General features: G+C 67.0%; 1 protein-coding gene across 8 annotated transcripts; it reads left to right on the top strand.

The window, feature by feature from the left end:
- The first annotated feature begins 116 nt into the window (after positions 1 to 116).
- On the top strand, positions 117 to 26,331 carry Pip5k1c (phosphatidylinositol-4-phosphate 5-kinase type 1 gamma). 8 transcript variants are annotated; one of them, XR_013431334.1, is made up of 20 exons: positions 118 to 317; positions 9,086 to 9,117; positions 10,357 to 10,449; positions 11,203 to 11,333; positions 12,049 to 12,166; positions 12,493 to 12,645; positions 13,356 to 13,655; positions 14,313 to 14,518; positions 15,297 to 15,380; positions 15,485 to 15,533; positions 16,890 to 16,974; positions 17,526 to 17,687; positions 18,071 to 18,209; positions 18,338 to 18,370; positions 18,663 to 18,767; positions 19,780 to 19,903; positions 20,958 to 21,035; positions 22,899 to 23,062; positions 23,427 to 23,525; positions 23,750 to 26,331. XR_013431334.1 is itself a non-coding variant. In XM_078033539.1 (19 exons), the coding sequence occupies exons 1-19, from the start codon at positions 224 to 226 to the stop codon at positions 23,750 to 23,752; spliced, it is 2,088 nt and encodes a 695-aa protein (XP_077889665.1). In that variant the 5' UTR covers positions 118 to 223; the 3' UTR covers positions 23,753 to 26,331. The 8 variants fall into 8 exon arrangements, 5 of the variants coding, with proteins under 5 accessions (XP_077889654.1, XP_077889665.1, XP_077889681.1 ...); XR_013431332.1 differs by having other exon boundaries at positions 22,899 to 23,525; XM_078033539.1 differs by lacking the exon at positions 22,899 to 23,062.
- Positions 26,332 to 27,650: the final 1,319 nt, after the last annotated feature.

The following is a 27,650-nucleotide window of genomic DNA, read 5'->3' as shown; positions in this document are numbered from 1 at the left end:
ACACTCGGGGGCGCTCGCGAAGCTTCCGGCCGGGGCCGCAAAGCCCCGCCCCCGATCTCCGATTGGCGGTATGAGCCGCACGTCAGCGCCTGGCCCCGCCCCGGTCCCGCCCCCGCGCGGCGGCCCCTCCCTCCGCCCTGGGCCGGCGGCGCTTGTTGTTCAGCGGCGGCGGCCGAGCTCGGCTGCTGCCTCGGGCCTCGCCGCCGCCGGTCCGCACGCGGACATGGAGCTGGAGGTGCCGGACGAGGCGGAGAGTGCCGAGGCGGGGGCCGTGCCCGCGGAGGCGGCCTGGTCGTCGGACAGCGGGGCGACGTCAGGTAACGGTGCGGCCGGCGGCGCCCCCCTCGGCGCGAATGGGCCGGCTCGCCCCCCCCGCCGCGGCGCAGTGGGCCCTCCCGGGCGCGGAGGGGCGCGGGGACCCGCGTCCGGCGCGCCGGAGCATTCCACTCGCGGGCGCGCGCGGGGGGCGCCGGGACGCCCCACGCCCGGCCCGGGGGACGCGCCGCGCGGGCCGCGAGGCTGCAGCGCCCCGCCCGCTCTGGGGTCCCTGGAGGGACAGCCGGTCTGGGGGCGGGAGTGGGTGCGGGGCCCGGTCTGGGGCCGGTGGGTGGAAGGAGCCCCTGTTGGAGTTATGCGGGGTAGAGGGGTCCTCGCGCCTGCGGGGACCGGGTCTGGGAAGCAGGGTGGGCGAGCTGCCTCCTGCCGAGGGTACAGAGGGGTCGGCCTCCCCCGGCTTGTGGGCGAGGGGCTGCTCCCGGTGTGCAGGATGCTGGGGCACCCCCATGCTTGTGGGCGCCTTACCTCCGAGGCGCTTCAGGGCTAGGGGTGACATTACCCCAGATGCCACCCCCGGCCCAGAGCCACCAGTTTGTGCTGCCCTTCTGTCGATTGTCACCTTTCGGGCCTTCCCCCACAAGTAGTCACCCTGTGGCTGTGGGGGTGGAGGTGGACCTTTGCCTTGGGGCAGCCTCCTGGTCCTGTCATTCCTCCTTCTGGAAGTCTCCAGACTGGGTGCCGGCAATGGCTGTCCCTTCCCTTCCTGGCCTCAGCTGACTTCCCTGTGAAACAGGGGCTCTAGGGGGACTGTGTTTTGAGGTGCAGTCCGTGTTAGGGCAAGTGTCCGTCTCCCTGCTGCTGCCTGGCAGTGGTGGCGGCGGCACCTGCTGTGCAGGCCACGGCTTCCCTGGGCCCGGGCCTGGGCTGCGTCTCGCGGGGCGTTGTGCAGAGCCCAGAGAACGGAAGGTTCCTTCTCCGTGAGGTCACAAGCTCCCACATAGGAAGTTACCGGATTTGCAGAACCCTGCCCCCCCCTCCAGGCGGCCCTGGCCGAGGGTGGTGGTGTCTGCAGACACCCACGGGCATCCGAGCCCCTGCTTCCAGCGGCCCCGAGCTTCCTTGGCAGGAAGGCGAGGTGGTGCTGTGCTGCCAGGGCAGCCCCCGCTGCAGGTCTGAGGCTGCCCGTCCCAGCTGCAGGCCCCCGCTTCCTTCCCCACCGCCATCTGGAGCCGCCTGCTAGGTGACCCCGTTTAGCCCCAGGAGCCTCTCGCCCTCCTTCTTTGCTGTCACCTGGTGGCCCGGCCAGCACCAGGCGTGGAGGAGGAAGCCTGCCGGGCAGTGGGCCCCAGCTGGGTCCCTCCTCGCCCTCCCAACTTCTGCTTGGGGCATCAGCCCTCTGCTTGGGCAGCTCAGGGACACAGCGGCCTCAGACCCACTGACCACAGAAAGGCCACGCAGCAGACATCTGCCTTATCAGGCACTCTGTGATCTGATTGGGGACAGAGTGGCTGATCTGAGCAGGGAGCTGGGCGATAAGGAGTGGCCTGCCCTCCTGTCCCAGAAATTCACAGGAACACGACCCGCCAGTGCCAGCTGGGCATGGCTCCACGCTGCTGCCCCTGGGAACCCCTCTGCCCACCTGGGCGTGGTGACAGTCCGCGCCCCTTCTTGCTGCCCTGTGAGCACGCACATCAGTGGACACCTGGGAGTGGTCACGCCGCAGCGGCCCCTCCTCCCCACCAGGCTGCCTCCTGCCAGTGCCTCCGCCCGGCACCATGGCATTTGGGGCTGGAACTTCTTTATTTTAAGGGGCTGAGCAGCGTCCCTGGCCTCCTCCATGCTAGGGGCTCTCCAGCCGTGACAGCCACGGGTCCAGACGCCGTGCAGCCTGCCCACGGCAGGGTCCCCACAAGGACCGCTGCGCCTCGTCTTGTGACTCGTTGCTTCCCATCTGCAGCATCGGGGCCTCCTGCCTGGTGTCTGTCCCCGGGAGGAAGCCCAGGGCAGTCCTGCTGGGTGACACTTCCAGCCCGGCCCTCCATTGCTGTGTGACTTCACCTCTGCGCATGGTCTCTGGGCGGGATGTGGGGTGGGGACCGCACTCTCTGTACCCGTTGCTGCCTGCCAAGGCCTCTGCATTCGGGGCTTCGGCCAACCCCTGCCGGGGCCTGTCCTGGTGGGTTGGCTGCTGCAGCAGGGTCACCTGTGTGACCCTGAACATGGGCCTGTGACCGCTGCTTAGTGCTGGCACTCGGTGTCCCAGCCTTGCGGTGTCTGGGTCAAGGGCAGAAAGACGGAAGAGGCACCAGGGCTTCCCGGGCCACCGTGGCGGTTTCGGCCAGTCTGATGGTGGGCGAAACGCTTCTCACTGGTGCTTAGAATCTGGTCACTCTGAGGGTCCCTGGCTCCTGATGCCCAGCCTGGAGCAGGCTGCCCGGCTGGCCTCTGGCAGTTACTGTGGCCACAGGCACATGGGGGCTGCCGGGGTGCCTGGTTCACGGCCGGGCTCCTGGGATGACTGGAGGCTTGGGGGACACCGTGGGGCCTGCCCGGGGCTTGGCCTGAGCTCTGGTCTGGGTTCCTGAGCCCTCCCCTGCTCCCCTGTCTCCTGAGGCCGCAGAATAGTGGCCCCACCCCCACATCTAATCTGGTGGCGAATTATGTCAGCTTTGCCTTCAAAACCAAGGCCGGGTCTGCCCACAGCTCCGGCACCTCGGCCTCCACCTGGTGCAGCCACAGCCTCCACCAGTCTGCACCAGCGCCTCGGCTCCACCCCCCGCTTCCTGCCTCTTCCTCGAGACCCCTTAGGACTGGCCCAGGTCCTGCCTCCCCTGCCCACAGCCCTGCATGCGCCCACTCACTCAAGGTCAGAGGCCAAGTCCTCCCTGTAGCCCACAGAGCCCTGCATGACCTGCCCCATCCCCTCCCTGCTCCCGCCATGTGGGCTGCTCCTCCAGCTCACCAGGCTGGATCCTGCCCCAGGGCCTTTGCATGGGCTGCATCCTCTTGCTGGAATGTTCTTTTCCTGGATCTGGGTCATTGCATCCTTAGCTCCTCAGAGTTTTGCTCACTTCTGTCTCCGGCCTCCTGGGCCTCCAGCCCCACCCTCTGCCCCTTGCCGTGTCCTCCCCACCACAGCACTGTCACCTCCCAGCATGGTTGGCTCTACAGAGCTCCTGTCCCTCAGGGGAGCTCTGGGGCGCTGGCCAGTGGGCAGCACTCCCAGGTGCCTGGTCTGGAGCAGCCCAGCACCCCACAGGTGGACCGTGGCTCCAGGAGCACCAGGACAGGCCCTGTAAGGTGGTGGGGTGGCAGGCGGCCTGCCGAGGAGGGCCTGCTAGGAGCCGCGTGCTGCCGGGCCGGATGCCCTCAGTGCCTCCTCCGGGAGAGGGCAGCAGGCCTGGGTCCAGGCTGACCTGGGGCAGAGAGCTCCCAGGCACCCCTGGCCGCTTCCTGGCCGTGTGACTGACCCCAGGCCCTCCCCTTGGAGAGGCCACCCGTGGGGTGTGGAGTGCCCTCCGGGCGCCTGAGCTCCTTCCCGAGCTGTGGCCAGGGGGTCTCCCCCGCTGCCCCTGAGCGTGCAGAGGGCAGCGAGGGAGACAGGGCCAGGGTCAGCGACGGCCGCAGTGTCCAGGGAAGCTCTGTCCGCCCGGGGCCCGTACAGCCTCCCCCAGAACTGAGCTGAGAGGTGGGACCCGGACACCCGACCCACGAGGCCAGAGGTACCCAGTCTGCGGCCCAATACGGCCACCACACAGTGGGCAGGAGAAGAGGGGGACGGGGGTGACGGGAGGGCAGGGCAGGAGGCGGCTGGTCTGCCGGCGGGACGAAGAAGCGGCTGCCGGTGTGCGCGAGTCGGCGGTGGCGGCACAGCTGTGCGAAGGCCCTGTGGCAGGACGAAGTCAGTGTGGGGACAGCAGCCAGGCGGGGCCTGGCAGGTAACGTGGCTCTGTCCTGGGGACAGTGAGTGGCCCTGCCAGAGGGCACTGCCTGTGTCTTAGAGGCTCCCTCTGGCCCCATGGCAGGCAGGGTGCAGGGGCGCAGGGCCCTGGAGGGTTGGGGCTGAGCATCCCCAAGGCCAGGGCAGGGGCGCCCTGGTGGGGCGCCGAGGCCGTGTCGGGACGCACCCCCTCAGTCCTGGCAGCCCTGGCCTCTGAGCGGCGGCTTCCCTTTTTTCCTCTCCAAATGAGGCCAGCGGAGCCCGAGGGCACCCTCGGCCAAGGGCTGGCCATGAGCCCCCAGAAGCCTGCTCTGGGGACCCAGTGCAGTGAGCCCAGAAAGGTCCCTGTGCTGGGGGTGGACGTGCAGACGCTGATGTCACCAGGCGGGTCAGATGGTCTCTGTCAGGAGCAGAGCCTGGTGGCCTGTGCAGCCGGTACTGGCAGGGCGGGCGGGCACTGGTGGGGTCCAGCTGGGTGCAGGGCGGGTGCTGACCTGGCTCCCGCGTTTGCTGGGGACCCCTGGCTGACCCTGCAGGGCCGCCCCTGCTCGGGGCCAAGACATGGACGTCCTTAGACCCTGGGGACCACGGGGCAGGGTGTGTTCTGTCTTGTGCCGCCCAGGCCCCGCCGCCTGCTGTCGCTGCTGCCAGCCCTGAGGTGCGTGGTGACTTCTGGTGTCCCTTCTAGTGACTTCCAGTCTGTTCAGTGGGAATCGGGAGGAGCCCGGAGGCATCTTCTCTCTCTGATGCTCCTGTCTCCTCGGCTCCGGGAGCGGGCAGCCAGGGCTCCCTCACCCCTCCAGCAGTGACCTGTCTCTCAGAGCTGGGGAGGAGGGTCACTGCATGGGGACAGGCCCACCTGGGTTCCGGGCACTGGGTGGTCCTTCCTGCTTTGCAGCCAAGCAGCTCCTGGTTGATTCCTGGGAGCTCTTTGCATATGGCGGGCCCTGCCATCTGTGGCCGAGCATGGGCAGTGCGCTCCACCTCCTCTCGCGCCGTGTTGGTTTTCCACGGTGACCAGCTTCCCTCTGGGCTTCCTGGGTATGCCGTAGGTATGGGAAGCCCTTCCCTGCGCTGGGGTTGTCTAAGGTCTCTTCCAGCTAGTGGCCCTTCTCCTGGGGTGTCCTGGGGAAGCTGCAGGGGCTGCGCTGACCAGGCCGCTCCTGGTGGCTCTTTGCTGTCCTGGGCCGTGCTCTGGACCGTGGCTGAGGGTCCCCTGGCTGCGTTCTCCGATCCTGCGCGTCTGGGCCGTGTCCTGGTGCAGCAGGGCATCTGTGTCCTTCTCGGCTGGCAGCCGGCTCTCTCCTTGCCTCCTTGGGGCTTGGACGCCCTTCGACGCGCCGCGTGCTGTGTGGCACTGTCGTGGCTCTGGACGGAGCCCAGGCCTCGTGTGCTCGGTGGGCTCTGGCTGAGCCACATCGCTGGTCCATGGATTTTCCTTGCCTTAAGGCGGTGGAGGCAGTGGCCAGAGCTGCAGCGAGCACCGGCCGCCTGCGGGGACTCCCCAGCAGCCAGCATCACTGCTGTGTGGGATTCTGCGAGGCCCGGGAGTCAGCTGTGCCCTCTGGACAGGGCAGTGTGTTTCTCCGGGAGGTGCTGCAGTGTGGAACTGGACGCTGGGTCAGAGAGCACCGCATAGCGCCCCGCCTCACTCTCGCTGTGGCCACCCCACACCCTGCAGGCCACCTTGCCTGGGGACTGGACGGCTGAGCTAGCGGCAGCGTCAATGGCGAGGCCCTAGGCGTGGGAGCTTCCCTGAGTGGCAGGAGGCCGAGCTCCAGCTCCAGGCTTGGGGCCCAGCTCTGCAGGCCGCTCTGTCTGTGGCGGTGCCCAGCGTGTGCGCTGCGCAGGGAAGGGTCTCGGAGCCTGGGAGTCCAGACAGGGCAGTCCTGCCTGCTTGCCCTCAGGGCAGGACCTCATGGCGGTGGCCTCCTGTGTCCTCCTGGCAGAAGTGTGAGCCAGAGTGACCTCCCAGGGCAGGGCGGAGCCAGAGGGTCTGGGATCCAGGCCAGGATATTTTTTTCTTTTTGGTACCCAGATTGAACCTGGGATGCCTCTCCACTGAGCCCCATCCCAGCCCTCTTAGTTTTTATGTAGACAGGGTCTCGCTGAGGCTGGTTTCAAATTCACGATCCTCCTGCCTCAGCCTCCCATCACTGGGATGGCAGGCGTGCGCCGCGGCCTTCTGTTGGTCCTGGGGTGGAGCCTCCGGGAGCTTCATCCCCAGCCCATTTTGTTGTATTTATTTATTTTTGAGACAGTGTCCTGCTAAGCTGCCAAGCTCATCTTGAGCTTGCAACCCTCCTGCTTGTGCTTCCTGAGACTCTTTTTTTTTTTTTTTTTTTGTGGGGCCGGGGTACTGAGGATTGGACTCAGGGGCACTCAGCCCTATTTTGTATTTTATTTAGAGACAGGGTCCCACTGAGTTGCTAAGTGCCTTGCTGTGGCCTGGGCTGGCTTTGAACTCGCAATCCTCCTGTCTCGGCCTCCCGAGCGTGCGCCACAGCCCCGTCCTCCTGCCTCAGCCTCCCGAGAGGTGGTGCTCTCCGGGGAGCTGACTTGTCCCCGTGGTGCACTGATCCCAGCTGAAGGGATCCTCGCAGCCCCCGCCACCACCTGCCCGGCCCCACCTCTGCCTTGCTCTCTGTGCTGGGGAGGGCCGCCAGGGCTGTGGGCGCACTGAGGACCCGGCTTCTGGAGCACGAACCGGGGACTGCTCAGACCCCGCACCCTGGCACCGTCCAGTCTGCCAGCGAGCAGCGAGCTTCCTGGGGACCTGCGCAGGTCAACTGGGAATGGGCCGACGGCTCCCTCGGCCTCTTTGGTCCTCCTGCTGTCCCTGTGGCCACCCATGCTGCTCAGGAGCAAGAGTGGCCTCTGCCCGTCAGGCACTGCTGGAGGAAGCCCAGCTCCAGGAGGGGTGCCGGGAGCACCCCACCCCAGGGCCGCTGGAGGGGCATCTGCCTCTGCTCTGCTGAGGACAGGGCTACGAGAGGTGGCCAGGCCCAGGCCCTGGGACCCTGCCCAGCAGTGCCCTTCCCAGGCCGATGGGGGGACCGCGGAGCCCGGTGCCCGGCTTCCTGTTTACCACTGGAACCGGTGGGGAAGCACGTGTCCACCCGCCCCGTCCTGTCCCCAGGGCCTGCGCCCCCTCCCAGGCGGCCCCTGTGGCTCCCTTCCTGCCTCTGTTCCCAGGACAGCTTGAGGGGACTCGTCCCTCAGTCTGGCCTGTCGCGCGGTCCCCGGCGTCCCTCTTGTGGGTGTGTGGCTGTCCCACACACTGTCTGACACCTGGCCCCTCCGCCCTGGAGAGCGGGCGTCAGGGTGGGTACCCCCGCGCTCCACTTGCCAGATCTGCCCCCGCCAGGCCTGCCAGCTGCCCATGCTCACGGGACCCCCAGGCCAGCGTCAGGGTCCGTGTCGAGGCTCACAGAGCCTGCCCTGGCCCCCGGCACCACCCGGACAGAGCCGTGCCCCCACCCACCCTGTCTGGTCCCCTTTGACACATACGGGGCTGTGCCCAGCCAGGGCAGGGTGCATGGCGGGCCTTCTGTGTGCCCAGCCAGGGCAGGGCACTGACCGGCTGAGGACGCACATGACCAGGGTCACTCTGGGTGTGGAAACAGGTGTGCCAGGGTTGGAGGCTCTGCAGCGACAGGCCAGCCCAAGAGGGCCAGCAGGGCAGCGCTGACCACCTGTCCCCAGTGTCCCTCCTCCTTCAGGACCCTGGGCAGGTCAGTCCCACGTCCCAGGCCCAGGCCCCTCCTCTGCTCTCTGCGCTGCCCGCCTGCCAGGCCTGATGAGTTGGGAGGGCCTGGGGCTGAAGCCCACTCCTCGTGCCCTGGTCCCGCCTGCCCACAGGTGGTCCTTGCCCAGTGGGAAGAGTGTGCCTGCTCCTGGTGGCTTCAGGGAGGGGCTGTGTCTACTTGAGGCCTGTCCCAGCACTTGGCCCTGGTCAGATCCTCTCGCCTCCTTGACCATCAGTCTCCTCTTCTCAGAAGGAGGAGTTAGGAGGTCCACTCGAGTGTCCTGGGAGGAGTCCGGGCCAGGCTGTGGTCTGTGGCTTGTGCGTCGGGCCCTGGGTTCCACCCGCAGCGGCTAGCCGGTGCCTCAGGGTGAAGGCGCCACCTTCTGGTCCTGCAGCCCCTCCGCCCTGAGCCCTGGCGGACACTGCCTGGTAGCCCTCCTGCACCCCCCTCCTGCCCAGAGTGCCCTGCCCTGGGGCACAGACCGGCCAGGGTGGCCTCCTCCGCAGCCAGAGGCTGCCAGGGAGCAGGGCAGGATGGAGGTCCCTTCTGCCCGCAGGGGCTGTCTGTGCTCAGCCCAGGGGCCCAGCCAGTTCCCACTGACCACAGCTCCCCGACAGCTGCCCTGGCCCTGGGGACCTGGCTGTGGGCTGAGCTCCCTTCTGTCACTTGATCTCCCTGTGACCCCGGGACCCAGCGTCTCGGCCGTGGTGGGTCAGGTGTGTGCACAGTGCAGCCAGGTCCCCATGCTGCCCGAGGCTGACAGTCCCCGGCCTGGGCCACCTCTCACCTGCGCTGGGACCCCAGCCCCCAGTTCAGGGTGACGGTCCAGTCCTCGTGACCTGCACTCTCCCAGCCACCCAGTCCACGCGGCCCACGTCTCCCTGACGTTGGCCCCTGGGGTCTTCTAGGGTCCAGGAGCCCAGCAAGGGTCAGCCTGGCAGGGGCTCCTGGTGACCGTGGAATGGCTTGGGGACAATTCTTGGTGATGGGATGACCAGGGAGAGGTCCTGGTGACGGTGTGGGATGACTGGGGACCGGGGTGGCTCCTGGGGATGACTGGGGACCGGGGTGGCAAAATGGCGGGGCATCTGCAGGCTGAATGGCGCTCTTCTCCCCTCAGGTTCTGCACAGAAGAAGTCGGGCTCGTCCGAGGTGAGTCTCCCGGGGTGAAGAGGCAGGGCGGGGCCGTGGTCCTGGGCGGCTCACCGCCAGGCCGGGCGCCGTGGGGGGCTGTGGGCAGTGAGCCCGAGTCTGCCCTGCAGCGTCGAGCAGGGACGCGCCCCGCAGGTGGCCAGGAGGGTCTGCCCGGCTGAGCCAGGCGGCCGAGGCCGGGCCTGCACCCCGAGCTGCAGCTTGGTCCGGGCGCTGCCATGAGTCCCGGGGAGGCCCGCGGCAGTCGTCCTCCCCAGTGTCTGTCCCTTTGTGCCCTACCCCACCTGCCCACCCCTCTGTCCCCTCCTGGAGCCTCCCAGGTGTCCTGGATCTCAGCCATCGGTCCAGCCCTCAGTGTCGGGAGGCCGTGTCCTGGGCAGCAGTGGGAGCCAGGCCTACTTCCCAGGAGGCCCAAGGAGCTGCCCTGACAGCTGGGCAGCAGAGCCCACGTGGCCACCGTGTGTCCACCCGGGCCACCCCGCTCTCCGGCCCTTGGTCCCCGACAACCCCCCGGGGCAGGGAGAGCTCTTCCACCTGGCCAGGGACCCCTGCTACACGTTCGACTTTGGGGTGGCCCCTGGGCACCTCCAGGGCCATCAGGGCCATCTGGAGGAGTGACGTGCTGTGGGCACAGTGCCCTGGGGACTCGGGTGTCCAGCCCTGGAGAGCTGCCCCCTGGTGGCCAGCAGAGAGAACCCGCTGAGCAGGGCTGGGTGGAGGCCAGGCACCCGAGGACCGGTAGAGGTGGACGGGCGCCCTGAGTGGCACAGGATGGGCACTGGTTCGAGGTCAGTGATGGCCAGAGAGGCCGCGACCCGTCTCTGCCCCTCCTCCCCGCTGGCTGTGTCCCTGCAGGCTCCCCGGAACAGCAGGGAGTCCTGAGGGGTCAGTGCCCCGTCCCCACCTGCTGGGACAGCTCGGCCTGCTCCCCACGCAGGGGCCTGCTCCAGAGGCACTGCCCCGGGATACGCGGCTCTCCTGAAGCAGGAGCCGCCAGGGGCCAGGCAGTGCCGCCCAAGACCTCCCCGTCCCCGTCCCTGGGGCTGCCCGTCCTGCCAGCTTGCCATGTCCAGAGTTGGGCACTGTGGGCCCCTGGACGGGCTTCCTGCTCTGCCTGGAGCCCACCGTGTCCCACCTGGCCTGAGCCCAGGCTCCTATAGGCACAGTAACTGGCCCCTCGCCAGGGCTCGCAGAGCACAGGCCACCTTGGCCACTCAACTCCTGTTCCGTTGTCCCCAGGCCCCGTCAATGACAGGACAGCCCGGCCCTGGCCACGGGAAGAAGCTGGGTCATCGAGGCGTAGATGCCTCTGGAGAGACCACCTACAAGAAGGTTCGTTCCTACTCTTCGTGGTGGGCTGGCTGGGGACATGCAGTGCCCAGGCCGTCTGTGTCCACTCTGGCACACGGGTCAGGTGTGGGTGTGGTACCAGGGTGCGGCCTTGGCAAAGGCTGGGCCTGAGGGAGGCCCTGTGTGCGCCGTCCTGTCAGGTGACCTGCAGGCCTGGGACGGGCGTGCAGGTCTGGACCAGGGGTGACTGGGCTTGGACTGCAGGGGACACAGAGCGAAGAGCCATGTGCCGCTCCCTATGTGGCCTTGGCTGGCACAGGGCAGCCCAGGTGGGAGCCCGAGGCCCACAGTTGGCACTGCCCACCTGCCGTCAGAGCCACAGAGCACACGCAGCTGGGCGTCTCTAAGCCGTGCCCCGAGGCAGTCCTGGTGGGGCGCAGTGGCCCTGCCTGTCGACCCAGCCACTGGGCAGCTAGCGCGGAGGAGCGGCAGGCGGGAGCCCGGCCTCCGTGACCTAGCCAGACCCTGCTTCAGAACGGGACAGGGCTGCACGTGGCTCAGCCGTGGACCCTGGGTCCAGCCCAGCACTGCAAGACAGGGGAGCGCGAGGGCAGGCGGGCTGGGGTGGCTCTGGGGGCCGTGGCCGGCGCCTGCGTGGCTCTGTGCGGGCCTGGGCTCCATCCGGCACTAACCCGTGGCCGTGGAGGGAGCCCGCGGGGCCAGGTCGGCCTGCTGGCGTCGGGCTCCCTGGACCCCAGCAGGCGGCAGAGTCTCGATGGCACTGTGTCCCCGCAGACCACCTCCTCCACGCTGAAGGGGGCCATCCAGCTGGGCATCGGCTACACCGTGGGCAACCTGAGCTCCAAGCCCGAGCGGGATGTGCTCATGCAGGACTTCTACGTGGTGGAGAGCATCTTCTTCCCCAGGTGGGCTGGCCGGGGCCTGGGCTCTCCTGGCATCCCAGCCTTGATGCGGCCCTCCCGTAGCCAGGAGCGGCTGCTGCTGGACCATGGGCCTGGCGCGGTGGCTTTTTAAGCTAGGATGGTGGTACTCGGGCGGCCCGGCAGAGCCTCACCTGGCATGCGCCAGGCCCTGGGTCCAGCCCCAGCACCACAAAAAAGGAGAGGTGGAAGCCTGTTTCTCTTCCACCTAAAGGTGCCTGTAGGCCATCCCTGGGGCTGGTCAGGAGGTTCCAGGGTGTTGGAGGCCATGGGCTCTTCTAGTCGCTGTGCCCTGCCATCCTCCACTTGTAGTTTCTGTAAACAGCAATTTCTTGGTGGCTGCCCAAGCCTCTGCCATCATGTCTGCATTCCAGCAGCAGGAGGGACAAGAGGAAAAGGGCCCATCAGTAAATAGCACACATCCTTCTGTGCTCCCCTCCTGTCCTACTGGCCAAGTAGTCACATGGCCATGCCCAGCTGCAAGAGGCGGGGGTGTGTGGCCTTACCCATCCTGGCAGCCACATGCTCAGGAGCATGGTGGGCTCCATGGCTACTGAGGAGGGGGCAGCCTGAGACTGGCCACAGCGTCTCTGTCCCAGCAGGAGCCCTGTGGCACTGGCAGGATCGGGTGTTGGGACATGTGGGGAAAGGCGCCCCGAAAGCCACCGGCCCTCACAGTCCCCTGCGTCCCTCTCTACAGTGAAGGCAGCAACCTCACCCCCGCCCACCACTTCCAGGACTTCCGGTTCAAGACCTACGCGCCCGTGGCCTTCCGCTACTTCCGGGAGCTCTTTGGGATCCGGCCCGACGACTACTTGGTGAGTGGGAGCCGCCCAGGGCCTGGCCAGCCGCGGGTGGGCCGGGGCCGTCCGGCTAGAGCCTGCCAGGAAGGACGCCCGAGCTCACCACGCGGGACCGTCTGCCAGCGGACAGACATTGTGGACCCTGGTCTCGTGGCCCAGCTGCCGTCCCCACGTGGGCTCCAGCCCCTCGGGCAGAGCTGACGCACGGCTCAGCTGCAGCAAGCTTGGGAACAGGTCTCGGCCTGTGCCTGGCAGGGCTGTGCGCCCTCCGTCCCCTGCTGCCCTCTCTGGGCGCCTCCCTCCCTCCGCCCGAGGAGGCCAGCGGTGTCCCTGTCTTGCAGTACTCCCTGTGCAACGAGCCTCTCATTGAGCTGTCCAACCCGGGCGCCAGCGGCTCCCTGTTCTACGTCACCAGTGACGACGAGTTCATCATCAAGACCGTCATGCACAAGGAGGCCGAGTTCCTGCAGAAGCTGCTGCCCGGCTACTACATGGTGCGCGGCCTGCGCGGCCCCCGCCCCGCCCCGCCCCGGAGGCCCTTCACCTGCAGCGGCAGGCCCGGCTGGCTGTCCCCTGGCAGGGAGGGGAGGACACTCGCTGCCACTTGCCCCCAGCCCCCAGGAGTCCTGGGTCCCAGAAATCCTGTCCCTGAGCAACAGTGTCTCTGGGCTGCCCCCAAGCCCAGCGATGGTGACTCAGGCAGGGGGAGGGGACAGCCTCCAGCCGGTGCCTCACCAAGGAGCAGCTGCTTGGGTGGGTGTGGGGTGGGCTCCCTCTGCCTCTCGGCCCCTCGTGACTCACACAGAAAGGGCTGGGCCCCCGGGTGGGAGAGGGCAGGATGAGCCACGGCCCCGGGTGCGGATGCAGGGTGGACGTCCCCTCCCCGGCGGAGCCCAGTGCTGGGCATGGGGACCGCCCCGGCGGCTCGGTCCAGCCTGTGCTCGGTGCCCTGCTGGGTCCTCCTCTGCTGGCTCGCTCAGGGGAGCGCTGGGCTCTGCTCAGCGGGGTCCCCACCCCGGACTGTGAAGGGCCAGTTGGTTTTTGCCTCGAGAGCCAGGCCTGGAGGGACAGGCCCAGGGCCCGGCCAGGGCAGGCAGGGGCCGGCAGGGGCTTCACGACGAGGGCCTGCTCCTGGGCCCTGGGGGCTGCGGGAGGCAGGGGTTCAGAGGCTCCGCTGAGGCCCGCCACCACCCTCGTCTGGCAGAACCTGAACCAGAACCCGCGGACGCTGCTGCCCAAGTTCTACGGGCTGTACTGCGTGCAGTCGGGGGGCAAGAACATCCGCGTGGTGGTCATGAACAATGTGCTGCCGCGCGTGGTCAAGATGCACCTCAAGTTCGACCTCAAGGGCTCCACGTACAAGCGGCGGGCCAGCAGGAAGGAGAAGGAGAAGAGCGCGCCCACCTACAAGGACCTGGACTTCATGCAGGACATGCCCGAGGGGCTGCTGCTGGACACCGACACCTTCAGCGCCCTGGTCAAGACGCTGCAGCGGGACTGCTTGGTGAGGCCGCCCCGCCCACCGCCAGCCCATCCCTGCAGAGTCCCGGGCCCCGCCTCAGGGTGCCCCGCCAGGAGCCCTCTGCTCCCCTGCCCCTCAGATGGGAGCGTGCTCCATGCACCGCGGCGGGCTGCAGTGTCCAGATGGCCAGCCCGCACCCTACGGAGCCTGCACAGGCTGTCAGTGGAAAGAGCCGAACGTGGCTTCTGCTGTGTCCTGTGGCCTTGGCCGGGCACCCCGGCGCCCCAGGTCCCCGCCTCCTCAGAGCCGAGGAGCGGAGGCCCCGGCCTTCAGGAGTGAGCCTGGGTTGTGGTCCCAGCCTGACTGACCGCACCCCGCTCCCAGACCTGTCCCAGAATGCAGCCAGACCCTCCGGAGCCTGGCAGCTTCCCGCCGTCCCCACGTCCTCTTGTCCCTGGCCCGGTTCCCCACTGTCCCCATGTCCTGAGCGTCCCTGGCCCGGCTCCCCACTGTCCCCACGTCCTGAGCGTCCCTGGCCCAGCTCCCCACTGTCCCCAGAGGGAGCCCGCCCTCACCTGGGCACAGGACTGTTGCCCCAGCCTGGGCGGACCCCTTGTCCCTGGGGGGACGACAGGCCTCGGGCGGCTGGGGTCCCTGCTGGGCCTGTGTCCGGCCGGTCCAGCGCCCTGTCCCTGCCAGGTGCTGGAGAGCTTCAAGATCATGGACTACAGCCTGCTGCTCGGCGTGCACAACATCGACCAGCAGGAGCGGGAGCGGCAGGCCGAGGGCGCCCAGGGCAGCGCGGACGAGAAGCGGCCCGTGGGCCAGAAGGCGCTGTACTCCACGGCCATGGAGTCCATCCAGGGCGGGGCTGCCCGCGGCGAGGCCATCGAGATGGATGACACGTAGGTGGGGTGCAGGCCAGCGCTGTCCCCTCCATCTGGTCCTCGTCTGCACTGGTGTCCCCGGGAGGGTGGTGACGGTGCCCATGTGTGGACAGAGCATCCAGAGACACCTTGCCGGTGACATGGGATATGGTGCCCACCTCTGGGGCATTAGGGAGGTGACCTGCCAGGGTTCTGGGCCCTGGAACTCAGTGACAGGGGCACTCCAGGTGACAGGTGGAGGCAGCTGGCTGGGGCCAGGGTTAAGATGTGACCAGGCACGATGCCCTGGGGCGGGCACAGGCCCTAGGCCACCGCCGTGGTGGGACACTGATCGGTAGTCTGGGTCCGGCTGGGCAGCTGCAGGTGCACAGCCGGCACAGCTGTGCCCTGAGCCCGTGTCTTGGCGTTTTAGGGTCTGCGGGGCCGGCAGGGAGCAGGTGAGCTGAACCTGCCTGGGGTGGCCTGCGTGACGGCCCTCGGGCTGCCCGGGGCCTGGGGCTGTGGCGGCTTTGGGGCAGCTCGCCCGCGTGACCTCACTAACTGCACCCCGCAGGGCGCAGGTGTGGCCGAGCGTGTGACTAACGCGGCCGCAGAGTGTGGGGTGCATGTGCCTGTGCCCAGCCTGCGCCTCGAGCCTGGGATCTGGGCAGCACCCCACCCCTAGTGTGGAGTTGGAGCAGGACCCTGGGGGCCACCCAGTCGCTGCGGGATGGGTGCCCGATGCTGGACCCCACCCCAGCTGCCATGTGGGAGCAGAAGGCCCAACCCTGCCATTGACTGTGCGCCCCCCCCCCAGGATGGGCGGCATCCCTGCCGTGAATGGCCGCGGGGAGCGGCTGCTGCTGCACGTGGGCATCATCGACATCCTGCAGTCCTACAGGTGCCCGGCCACCGCCTCTGGAGCCCTGGGAGGGAGAGCCTGGGGGGCCCTGAGGGAGCCTGGGGGCCCTCCTGGGCGCTGACCTGCCCGTCCCTCTCCTGCAGGTTCATCAAGAAGCTGGAGCACACCTGGAAGGCCCTGGTCCACGACGGGGTGCGTGGCTTGCTGCTGCTTTTTGCCCATCAGCACACGAAAGCCCTGACCGCCCCTAGGCCTAGGTCAGGAGAAGCACAGGCAGCCACCCGGGGAGGGGACCGCGGGACAGCTGACCCATCAGTCAGTGTCCGGCCTGTCCGGCGTGCGGAGTCCTGCTCTGGGGGCCGAGGGCAGCACGGCTGCGCTCTGACCCCGCCGACCCACACACGTCTTCCCGTGTGCACCGGTCGGGTTGTCCCGGGAAGCGTACCAGGGCCAAGTGCGCGGGGCCTGAGACCCTGTCTGCCCCACAAGCGGCCGCTCCCGTGTCCTCTGAGGACTGAGACGCACCGCGGTCTTGTGGGTGGTGGACTCCTGCAGCCCCCACTCAGGCAGCTCTGACCAGCATAGGCAGTCTGCCCAGTTGAAGGCCCAGAGGAATGCTGGAAGCATCTAGAAGCAGAAACTTCCAGAACACACACCAAGCAGGTCAGGGTGGCAGGGCGTGGCACAGCAGCAGGGCTGTGGGTGTCGTGAGCCTCGGCTGGGTCGCCTGCCCATGATGGGTCGAGCCGTCTGGTCCTGCTCGGCCAGCCAGGTCTTCCCTCTGCTGCTGCTCACACCCCGGCACTGTCCTTGTCCCCAGGCCCAGGTGGGACACCCTCACTGCAGCCAGAGGAAGGGCACCGGGCTGGGCAGGGCCAGGGGCTTCACAGCACTGGCTTGTGCCCAGGGCCGGGACGTGATCCCATGCCACACCTCAGCCAAGGAGGCTGTAGGCCACCTCACATCACAGCCATGGGGACATTTGTGGCTGGGAAGCTGCTGGCCCAGAGTGGGTGGGGGTGGGGACAGTGCTCCTCACCCTCTGGCTGCAGGATGGCCCCTCCCCACCCAAGACTGGTGCTCTGCCAAGTTTGAGAATGGTGCTGGGGACCAACTGTGTGCCAGGCTCCCTGCCTGGTGTAAACCTACTGTGTGCTGTGGCCATGGCCCTGTGGTCTGCCCAGTGCCGAGGACCACAGCTGGTCCACAGCTGCACCACTCTGCGACCGGGCACTAAAACAGAGACACCTGTGCGTGGGGTGGTATTTGCCCAGCAGGCGTGGGCCAGGCTCCGCCCCCGTTTCCGGGTCCCCCAGGTCTCTGGGTGCTGCCTCACCCGCGTCGGAAGGCTCGGTGCAGCTCTGTCTGCAGCGGGAGACCCCCTTCCCTGCCACCGTTTCCCGTGGGAGCTGCTGCTCCCTGTTCCTGGGGTCCCCTCTCAGAAGCCGTGGCACTTGAGAGTGCCCCTTGCCCCAATATGGCACCTGTCCCGGGAGCGCATTCTCAGTGTCTCGGGACACCTGACCCCGGGGTGTGCTTCCCTCCCAGGACACGGTGTCCGTCCACCGCCCCAGCTTCTACGCAGAGCGCTTCTTCAAGTTCATGAGCAACACCGTCTTTCGGAAGAACTCCTGTGAGCTGCCTGCACCCCTGGGGGGACTCTGAGGACAGGGCGCTGGGAAGGGGGGCAGTGACCACAAAGCCCTTTGACCTGCCCCAGGCCAGGGACCTTCTTCAAAGCCCAGGAGCTAAGTCCCTGTTCACTGTGTTGCTGTCCTGGAGGCCACTGGCCCAGAGGCTAAAACCCGCCTCAGGCACTCGACGGGCGCATTGGGCTGGGGGGGGGCGGGCGGAGTGAAGTGCTCCCCAAGGTCCCGGCCGGACGGGGGGCTGGGTAGAGCCCTGCTGTCGCTCAGCTGATTGCAGCACCTGCTCTGCTCTTTCTGGCCCCCACCCCAGGGGACAGTCCTGGTGCTGGTCCCCAGGAGTCTGAGAGAAGCAGAGTGGGGTCAGCAGGAGGTACCCAGCCTCCCTGGCACCTCCTGTGAGGAGCGTCCCTGGCCTGGAGGGACGGGCAGGTCAGACTGTAGGCCAGGCAGGGATCCTGGGGCAGCTGGTGCTGAGGAGTGGACACTGTCCAGTGGCTTCCAGCACAGGTGCCCTCCCTCCCTCCCTCCCTCCCAGCTCTCAAGTCTTCACCTTCCAAGAAGGGCCGAGGGGCCTTGCTGGCCGTGAAGCCCCTGGGGCCCAGTGCCGCCTTCTCCGCCAGCCAGATCCCCAGTGAGCGGGAGGACGGGCAGTATGACCTGCGGGGCGCCCGCAGCTACCCCACGCTGGAGGACGAAGGTGACTGCCCGTCTCCCAACCCTGGGGTCCACGAAGGGCAGACGTCGGGGCTGGGCCTGGGACGAGAGCTGCGAGGAGAGCAGAGCATGGCAGACACGCGTGCCTGTCACCAGAGGGAGCTCTCCATGGGGCAGGGCACAGAGCCCCAGGCAGGACCAGGCCGGTGTGGGGGCGAGAGCCGGGGCACCACTGGGCCTTGGGCAGCTGCCCCCGGCTTCCTGCCTCTTGCAAGCTGCAGGGGCTCTTCCACCATGTTCCCGCCAGAGGCCAGGTCGGGAGACGGAGGTGGGAGGTGGGGACGCGCCGCGGTGTGCCCAAGCAGGAGGTGCTGGCCACGACGGTGGGGCAGCAGCTCCTGGAGTGCCCGCCGCCTCTTCCCACAGGTCGGCCTGACCTCCTGCCCTGCACGCCACCCTCTTTTGAGGAGGCCACCACAGCCTCCATCGCCACGACCCTGTCATCCACCTCCCTCTCCATCCCTGAGCGGTCCCCCTCCGAGTCCTCGGAGCAGCCTCGGTACAGGTGGGTGGGGCATCCTGTCGTGGGGGTGGCGCTCCCTGCAGGTGAGCGGGGCCATGGTGCAGGGGACGGCGACCTGTCCCCCTCCTGGGCTCTGAAGGCCGACCTCACCTGCTGCGGTCTCTCTGCAGGCGGCGCACGCAGTCCTCTGGACAGGATGGCCGGTGAGCCCCCAGCCCCGTCCCCTTGGGCCCCAGCTACCCACTCCGGTGCCAGCGACCTTTGACCTCTCTGGTATTGGGGCACAGAGAGGTGGTGCACGCTCAGGCCCTGTGCCAGCGTGTGCTGCCCCTCCTGCAGCAGGGCAGGGACTGTTGGGCACCAGGATCGCAGAGGAACCAGCCTCAGGCTGGGACTCCTCACGGGAGTCTCCTCACGGGACTCCTTCCTGGCCTGGAAGGACGTGGTCGCTTCTGCCGTGGGAAGGGGTCGGCCTCAGCTCCCCGTTGCCCACAGGCCCCAGCAGGAGCCGCACGTGGAGGAGGACCTGCAGCAGATCACGGTGCAGGTGGAGCCTGCGTGCGGCGTGGAGATGGCGGTCCCCAAGGAGGAGGACGCGGGGTGAGTGCAGCCGTGTGGGAGGAAGAGCAGCAGTGCCCAGGGGTGGCCACACGGTGACTCTTTTACTGGTTAAGGATAGTGCCTTTATTGTAGCTTCTTTGATCTGAGACACTGAGTCGCATGACTATACCCCTAGGGGACCCTGGGCAACGTTCCAGGCATGTGCAGTATCCTGACCGGGGTGTCCTGGCTCAGCATCTGGCCCCCATGTCCACAGCGCCCAGGGGGCCCTGGATGAGTCTCTGAACGCCGAGGATATGAAGATTTCTGTTTCCCTGTTTTGCTTATTTGTTTCTAACTTTGTGAGGGTTGTGGTTTTTGTTGCTCTGGGCAGGGCTGGGACCGAGCTGCCCCAGCGGCCCGCCCTGCCGTTCTGTCTTAAGATGGGGCCTTGCTGGGTGGCTGCACTGGCTTCTTCCTGTCCCGGCCTGAGTGCTAGGGCCCGCGGTGCGGCCCCTGCGCTGTCCGCACCTTCCTGGCTCTGCTCAGAGGCCCAGCAGCGCAGGCTGCCAGGCTGCGTCCCTGCTCCTGAGCGTGTTCACACCCAAGTCTCGGCCACTCCCACGCGGTTGTAGGGACCGCCTCAGCACACACCCAGGACAGTGTTAGCACGTCACTCACAGCCGGAAAGGAGGCACCAGGCCGGAGCCTCAGTGGGCATGACCTTGGGAGGCTTTGCACTGGGCCTGGCATGGAGCACGCGAGCTCCGTGAAGAGGACACAGCAGTCCCCGCCCCACGGGGGAGACACTGCTCAGAGAGGGCATGTGACCTCCCAGAGTGGCCAGCAGGTCACTGCTCAGCAGCAGCACCACAGGCGTCCTGTCTGCCCGCAGGAGGGGGGCGTGCCTGGCAGTGTCAGCTTCAGGGTCCCCGCTCCCTCGCAGGGAGCGCAGCTGTTGACGCCCCTGCCGAGGCTCCTGAGACGGGGAGAGGCGGGGAGGACCTGGGTGAGGGCCGGAGGCTGGTGCTGCCCAGAACGGCCCAGGACCTTGCCTCTGCCCACGTCCCAGGGTGGAGGCCTCCTTGGCCGGTGCATCTGCCACCACCGTGGAGGTGGAGACGGCCAGCCAGGCCTCGGAGCCCGCCAGCCAGGCCTCGGACGAGGAGGACACGCCTGCGGCGGACATCTACTTCGTAAGTGCCCAGGCCTTGGGCCCCGTGGAGGCCAGCTCCAACCCCTGAGGTGTCCGTCACCACACGCTGCCCCGCGTGTGCACATGCGTTCTCACCTCGCACGTGTGCACGCTGCCCAGTGCACTCTCGTCACCGGCACACTCGGCGCACTCACGCACACAGGCGCTGTCCTGGCCTCAGGCTGCTCGGTCACGCTCACCTACCTCCCAGCTCTCCCCTCCAGGGCCTCAGCCCTGCCCTAGGCCCCCAGGCTGGGCTCCAGGCTCTGGGTGACCCCAGGTCCCCGCCCAGCCTGGTCACCACCACCTGATTGTGCCACCGTCTCTGGCACCTTTGACTCTCGGCCCTGCTGGGCCCACACTGAGACCCAGGCCGGGCGAGGCCCTGCGTCTGGACTGCTGGGACAGGCCCCGAGGCTTGTCCCCCTGGGTCGGGGCTAGGCCAGGTGTGCTCTGTCCTCCTGGAAAGCAGGAGGGCCTCCTGCTGCCCGCGGGGCCAGGGACCGTGGTACCTGGGCAGGCCGGCTCTGTCCTGCCCTCCCCAAGCCAGGCGCTGCCGCCACCCCACAGGTAGACCTAGTGTGTGTGGGGCTGCAGTCCAGGCTGCTGGCCCCCAGGGGGGGTCCTGGGTTCTCCACCCCACTCAGGGTCAGACAGTCTCAACTGCAACAGGAGAGGCCAGGGACGTCATTCTCTGGGGGACGGTCACCCAGGAGCTGGCCAGGCCAGCAGTGCTTCCTCACTAACGCGCCTCCTGTCTCTGAGCCGAGCCTGCCGGGGCCCAAGACTCCCCTCTGGCCCTGGAGAAGGATGGAGTGGGCCTGCGCCGTCGCCCCACACCCGGGCTGCTGTGTGTCCTGGTCTGCGTGGGGCCCGTGGGCTGGTGTCCTGCCGAAGGACTGTCTCCACGCTGGGTGGGCCGCAGAGCAGTGCAGGCCCCTGCATGCCCACTCCCGCTTGGCCGCTGGCTTGCCCGACTCCACCCGCCTGGCTCCAGGACTCCCGGCCTCACCCTCTCCTCTCTTCCTCCTCCCTCTGGCCCATGGCCCGAGCAGTTCACCGATGGGAGGTACTGGATTTACTCTCCCCGCCATCGCCGACTGCGGGCCGTGATGCCGAGCCCCTCGGGGACTGTAAGTGACCGCAGCTGGCCCCTGGGGAGAGGGGCCTCGCCCACTTTGGGGCAGCAGGGAGCTGCAGGTCCCCGACAGAAACTCCTCGGAGGACTTAGGAAAAGGGCAGGAGGTGGCGGCAGCCAGGCTTGCCCCCAGGGCGCCCTGCTGGGTGTGGGTCGAGGGAATGTCACCTAGTCCCAGATCAAGCGGGCACTGAAGAGAGTGCGTGTCTGCGGGTCTGTCCTGTGGGCCACGGGGTGGGGTCCACTCCAACTCCAGCCTGCCTTGCCTCCCCCCCAGCCCTCTTGTCACGCGGTAGGTGGCCTCTTGTCACCACCCAGCCTCGCCGGTGAGGGCGGTTGGGGCCAGCAGGGCAGCTGCAGCACTGGCCCCTAACTGCAGCCCGTTGAAGTGTGCGTCTCACAGGGGCAGAGGCCAGCTCCCCAGAGGGCCCGCCACAGCCCACGGCTCAGGTCCTAGACGCAGGGCTCGCTGGTCACTAGGCACTCGCCCCCCGCGTCTGGGATGCCACACAGATGTTATGTAGCCATGGTGTCACTGTCCCCGAGAGGCTGAGTCGCCCACTCTGAGCTGCACAGCACTTGCTCGGCCAGCCCAGGCGTGGACCCGGGAGCTCGTTCTGCAGCTGGAGCCCCTCAGGGCTGCCCAGCCCTGTCAGCAAGCCCCCTGGGTATGGCTGTGCGCTGGGCACGTCCTCTGCCCGGCAGTCCCGGTGTCCAGCTGAGCCCGCAGTGGTGATCAGGGATGCCACACCCCTGAGTCGGCTGCCACCCAAGGCTTGGGCTGGGGGCTGGATGCACCAGCAGCCACGAGGGCCTTGGAAAGGTGGGAGAGGAAGGGGCTGGAAGGGGACATGGTGGGAGCAGCAGGCAGCAGCTAAATGTGGGGGGCACCCAGAGCTGGAGGAGCCAGAAGGATGGTCACCTGGGGTCCTGGCCACTTGGCCAGCTGGCAGCTGCAGGGCCCCTCTGTCCTACTTCTGGAGAAGGGGCAGCTGGCTGCACTGCCTTTCTAATGTGGCCACCGAGTGTCTGCTGCCAGGGACCCCTCCCAGGAGCAGCGTGGCCTACAGGGCTTGGGGCTGCTGCCAGCCTCCCTCCCGGGGTTGGCCCGTCTGGGCCTTAGGTGGAGACCCTCCTCACATCCCCGCTGCTGGACCCCAGTTGGTGCTGGTGGAGCTGGCGGCTCTGTCACCAGCCCAGTACCTGTGACAGCTGAGGGGGCCTGAGCTGGTTCCCAGGGCTGGAGGCGGCTCCAGAAGTCAGGGCTTTTGCAACTCCGTGGAGCCTGCAGGCCCCTGCTGGGCCAGGCCACTGAGCAGGGGTCGCCGCCCACAGTGCCCAGCAGCCTGGGCCAGTTCACATGGCCAGGGGATCGAGCAGGAGTCGTAGCTGAGTGGGCGGGGGGGCCTTCTGGGTGGAGGGGGCCTCACAGGGCCAGGTGGCGGGTGCAGGAGCCTGGGGCAGAGCCAGAGCAGACCAGGCCAGGTCAGCCAGCGCACTGGGCCACATGCCGGCCCTTGCCGTTCACGGACAAGGAAGCAGCAGGCCCTGGACAAGAGGCTGGGCAGGTCCCGGCATTGATGGGCCTGGGGCAGCGTATGGGCTGTGGCTGTGAGCTTAGGGGTCAGCCAGGGGACTCTCAGAGAGCACGGCCAGGTAGGCAGGTGTTGGGGCCCGAGAGCCGCCCAGAGGGTCCTGGAAGTCTAGTGTCGAGGGAGGCCCTGGGGGGGCAGGGTATGAGAAGGCCCGAGAACATTGGAGCCAGGCCTCTGGAGCTGGAGCCGATCCTGGAGGGACAGGGATGGGCACCCTCCCTCCTCCAGACCCTTCTCCTGATCCAGACCCTTCCCCAACACAGCCAGGCCCAGGTGGCCCAGCAGAGGCCAGAGTGCAGCTCCGCCTGGCCCAGCCCTGGGCCTGGCTCACTGGGCCCCAAGGAAAGTCCTGTGCCTGGGACAGCCTGAGCTCCTGGGTGCCACCCATGTTCAGGTGCTGACCGTCCTCTGCATGGTCCAGAAACAGGTGGGCGCCCAGAGCACCCAGGACCTTCCGTGAGGGTCCCCGGGACCCTGGTGCCTGTGGCAGGTGGGGGAGGCTGGGAGGAGCCCCTGCTAAGACAGAGGCCAGGCTGCACTCGGCGCCCCCTCCTGTCCCCTGCTGTCTCGGCCACCTCAGCTGATCTCACCGCTGCCTGCTGTCTGCCCGTCAGCGCTCTCCCAGGGCCGCGGGTGGGGCAGAGCGCAGTGGAGAGGGCATCGGGCCTGGCGCCCCGCACCCTGCCCGGGCGCTGCCTCTTTTATTCTCTCTGTCTTTCTTCCTCTCCTGCCTGCCTCGCCCTCCTCACCCTGCCCTCCTGCGCCCCCGCACGCGCACCCGCCACCCGCAGCCCACCGACGAGAGGAGCTGGGTGTACTCCCCGCTTCACTATAGCGCGCAGGCCCAGCCCGCCCCCGATGGCGGCGGCGGCGGCAGCGGCAACAACACAGTAAGTGGCCGGTGGCCGCCGGCCCAGGCCGAGCCCAGGCGGCCAAGAGGTCAGCTGGGGAAGCAGGCGGGCGGGAGGGTGCAGGCGGCCACTCTGCCTGGGTAAGTACCCAGCCTGGCAGCCTGGCACCAGGCGTGGTCAGGTGGGGTAGGGCCCACACAGGGGCCCGTGGGTGGCACGGGGCGGGCGGCCGCAGCACCCCTCACCCGCCCCCGCTCTTGCAGTAATCTCTATGCAGCCCCCAACCTGGAGCCGAGCGCCCAGAGCGCCCACGCCGCGTGCTGCTCAGAGGCGTCACCTACCCCCGAGGCCTGGAGCCCGGAGACCTGGCCCAACCTCATCCTCCTTCGTCCTCCGGGGACACTGATGGCCGAGCCCCTCCCCACCCCGACAGCTCTGGGCCACCTGGCGACCTGGGGCGTGGCGCCTGGCGACCAGCTGCGCCCACAGGACGACGACCCCCAGAGCGTCACCGTGTATTTATTTTGGTCCTCGCTCCGCACAGGACGGAAGCACCTGCGTGCTTTTTTAGAGAAAAAAAAAAGAAAAGAAACAGGAAGAGACTCCACCGCTGCTCTGCGGCCCATGTGCTGGCCCGTCTGCCACTCCAGGGACCGGCCCAGCTGCCCAGAGCCCACACTCCATCTCAGCCCGGCGGCCTGGGAGGAGACCCGTGGCTGAGAGGGCAAAGGCCACTGTCTCTGAGGTCCTGAGGCCACCCGTCCTCACCTGGAAGCAGGATCCCCCTCCCTCGGCCCAGGTGGGGGCCCTTGCGAGGCACGACATCCCTCAGCAGTGGCCTTCACACCTGTCTCCAGCCACTAGGAGGGACGGCCCGAGACTGGGCATCCAGCAAGGAGGTGGCAACCCAGACCTGGCACTGGGCGCCCCTACAGCTGCTCCCTCCTGGCGGAGCCCAGGGCCGGGGCCAGGTGGAGGGGGGACTGGCTGTCCCTGCCCAGCTCACTGGTGCCAGTGGAGAGGACCCCCTGGGGACACACCCCTTCAAAGCAGTGTCCAGCTTTGGGAGGAGAGGCGGCCAGACCTCCGGTCACTGGGCACCACGGCTGGCATCCCAGTGGGGGCCAGGCTGTGCTCAGGCCTGCGTGGCGCGTCGGGGCAATGTGCCCCAGGGGGGTGACCCTCTTCAGGGATGGCCATGCCTGTCTCCACTGGTCATCTCCAGCAGGGACACCTGCTCCTAGGGGGACAGTGACCCCAGAGCCCCATTGGGCAGTCACCTGGGCCCTGCTGTGTCTAGAGGGGCAGGTTGGAGCCACCACTGCCTCCCACAGGACCCCTGGAGGGGCGTGTTGGGGTGGCAGGGCCTCAGTGGGCACAGGGGGAGTGGACCTGCAGCAGAGGCCGCTCTGGCCCTCGCAGGGCAGAACGGCACAGGGACCAGTCCACCCGGGAATGCGAAAGCCTGACCCATCGCCTTGTGCCTCCCTGGCTGCTGCTCAGGCCCTCCCGGTCCCCCCTGCAGCAACGGCAGGGCCCCGGTCATCTCACGACCCTCACCTGGCGGCTGATGCAGGGGCTCAGAGACCCCATCAGGAGGGGCCTATCTGGGGTCCCCAGGACCCGCGTGTCTCTGCCCAAGGAGGGTTTGTTCAGACAGAGCGTCCTTGGCCCTGTGTGCTGTCCCTGACGGTCCCTGCCCTTCCTCGTGAAGGACACCCAGCAGAGATCGCAAGGGGCATTTAGGATCTGGGTGACTCGCAGGCACAGCTGCGTTGTCACTGCACCTGGGTCCCCGGGGCCTGGCGCCGGGAACAGGAGCCGTGGGCACCACCCCTCGTGCAGCCGTGCCGTCCAGGGTGACTTGGCAAGACAGGGAGTGGCTGCTGCAGCCCCTTGGGCCTGGGGATCAGAGGCCACGGGTGCTGGTGCGGCCACAGCAGGAGAGACTCAGAAGACCCCATGGACGTCACAGAGTTCCATTTTTGTGTTAAGTGTCACAAAGAACCCCTTGGAGATCTGTGTGGTGTGGTGTTTTTTTCCTTTTGGGGACTGTCAAGCGGATGTTAAAGAGCCCCTCTGAGCTTGTCAAGAGCCATGTTTGCTTACGATTTGGGGGGCTGGGGAGCAAAGGCCTGTTTCTGATGCTGGGTGCACTCCTGGCCTCCTCAGACTCCCCGAGAGGGAGGCACTGGGCTCACCGGCCGCCTCCCCTCCCAGGAGGTCTGTGAATACTGTCGTGATCTGCTGCCCGGCTCGGCCTCTGATGGCTACTACTGCTGCGGCTGTGTCTGGTGTCCGGATGCAGCTGTGAATCCTAAAGAACTCGGAGGCCGACAGGGTGGAGACTCCCACAAGTCCTCTTCCAGCCTCTGTCCTTCTAAGCCATTCCAATGCGTCCCTGTGCACCCCACACCTGGCTCAGTGCAATACTCCTGTCCCCATGGGGTCCCATGCCATGGTACTCTCGCCGCAGCCCCTCGGTCCCCACCCCAGGACAACACCCCCCCTTTTTCTCTGGTGGTTGAAAACTGCGTCCCCTGACCCTGCCCCGTCTTGTTTCTATGGCCGAGCCAATTCCAAAACAACTGCAAACCTTGTGTGTCTTAACTATCACCGGGGGTTCCTCGTCCTCAGCCCCTGGGGTCTGGTGTGTGACAATCCAGAGCATGGCTTCCCCTGGCACTGACAAGGAGGCCGTGTCCCTCCAACCCAGAGCGCGGGGTGCCTCGGACAGTGCGGCTGCTGCTGGCCCCAGATAGCACTTGTACGCAGCTCGGGCCCCACCCCCACCACTCCCCCCTTTTTATGTTGAGGATATTCTAATAAATCGGGTATAAACATCGACCTGCCTCTGCTGCCACTCTGTGGGTTCTGCGGTTTGGCTGGGGGTTAGAGACCACTGAATCGCAGCCAAAGAAAACGTCTGTGGGATTTTAACAATAGTGAGACCCACCTGCCATCCCACTGACCCCAGAGGCTGAGGCAGGAGGGTCCCTTGAGCCCTGCCGTCTGGGGCCGCCTGGGCAACCCAGTAAGGCCCAAGAGGTGAGTAGGCGTGACCTCCTCTGCACTCGAGTTCTGCTCAGAAAACACTTCCAAGCCTTCCTGTGTCACCCAGGAGTCCCAGCTCAAAGGAACAGACCCCACCCCCAGAGTCTTCACTCCTTCTTCCAGAGTTGACCCAAGGAAGTGAAAGACGGATCTCTTTGGGAGGAAAATGATTCTCTAAAATTGAGAGACTGCCCTGAAGGCAGGCCCTGGCTGTAAGCAAGCCCTGGGAATGCTGGTTGGTTGCAGAGGTGGACTTGGAAAGAGCAGGCCCTGTGAGATGGACACAGAGGTCTCTAGATTTCTTCCTGGCCTCCAATAATAGCACGTTCTGCTGAGGATGTCGCTTGGGTACAGTGACCCACATGTGCAAACCCGGGTCTGCAGACAAGAAGAAGATGGGCTCCCGGGGGCACATCTGCGTGTTTCAGAACTGGAGACCAGGGCTCCTCTCATTGGGCCCATCCTGTCACCTCCCGTCCCGTGGCCTTTGGCAGGACCACCACCGGGAGCAAGAGGAGCGGGTCCTGGGTATCCTTTGGAGGAGCAGAGCACACACAGGAGTGTTGAGAGCACAACCCAGTCAAGATGGCGCCTGGCATTTTGTAAGAAGGAGTGGTGGAGGGGTAGCGCCAGCCAGTCATTAAGATGATGATGGTTGAGTTGAGCTGTGTGTAATTATTGGGATGATGACTGCTGTAACTGGATGATGCTAAACTGAAGCAAGCTGTGTATTCAGTTGTGTATACAAACCTCTGCTGTCTGGCAATAAGGCGGCTCCTGCTACCTCGGGTGCCCGCTACTTTTGAGTTCTCGCGGGGTTCCCGTTGAGTTCCCATTGAGTTCTCGCGGGGTTCCCGTTGAGTTCCCGTGGATTTCGAGTGGAATCCGCGTGGGTTCTCGAATAAAGTTCGTTCCTGCTTGAATCTACAAGTGGCTCGTTACACCACCCCCCCACCCCCCAATATTTGTGCCCAGCCAGACTGCGGCATTTGGTGGCCCATGCGAGGAACGCCTGAAGCTTGGGGGTAAGTGAAACTGCTCGCCCCTGAGGGCAGGGCAAGAGAATGGGTGACCATTTCAAAAAACAATGTGTTCTTGTTTTGATTTGTT

This window comes from Ictidomys tridecemlineatus, chromosome 2, assembly GCF_052094955.1.
Source record: "Ictidomys tridecemlineatus isolate mIctTri1 chromosome 2, mIctTri1.hap1, whole genome shotgun sequence".
In the NCBI taxonomy this organism is placed as follows: Eukaryota; Metazoa; Chordata; class Mammalia; order Rodentia; family Sciuridae; genus Ictidomys; species Ictidomys tridecemlineatus.
This window is presented reverse-complemented; position numbering and strand designations above follow the sequence as displayed.

Excerpts from the sequence above, each read along its gene's own strand:
- Pip5k1c (XM_078033528.1), top strand. The coding sequence starts at position 224 with ATGGAGCTGGAGGTGCCGGACGAGGCGGAGAGTGCCGAGGCGGGGGCC. Across the intron at positions 9,118-10,356 it reads AGAAGTCGGGCTCGTCCGAG|GCCCCGTCAATGACAGGACA; the intron begins GTGAGTCTCCCG and ends CGTTGTCCCCAG. Across the intron at positions 12,167-12,492 it reads TCCGGCCCGACGACTACTTG|TACTCCCTGTGCAACGAGCC; the intron begins GTGAGTGGGAGC and ends CCTGTCTTGCAG.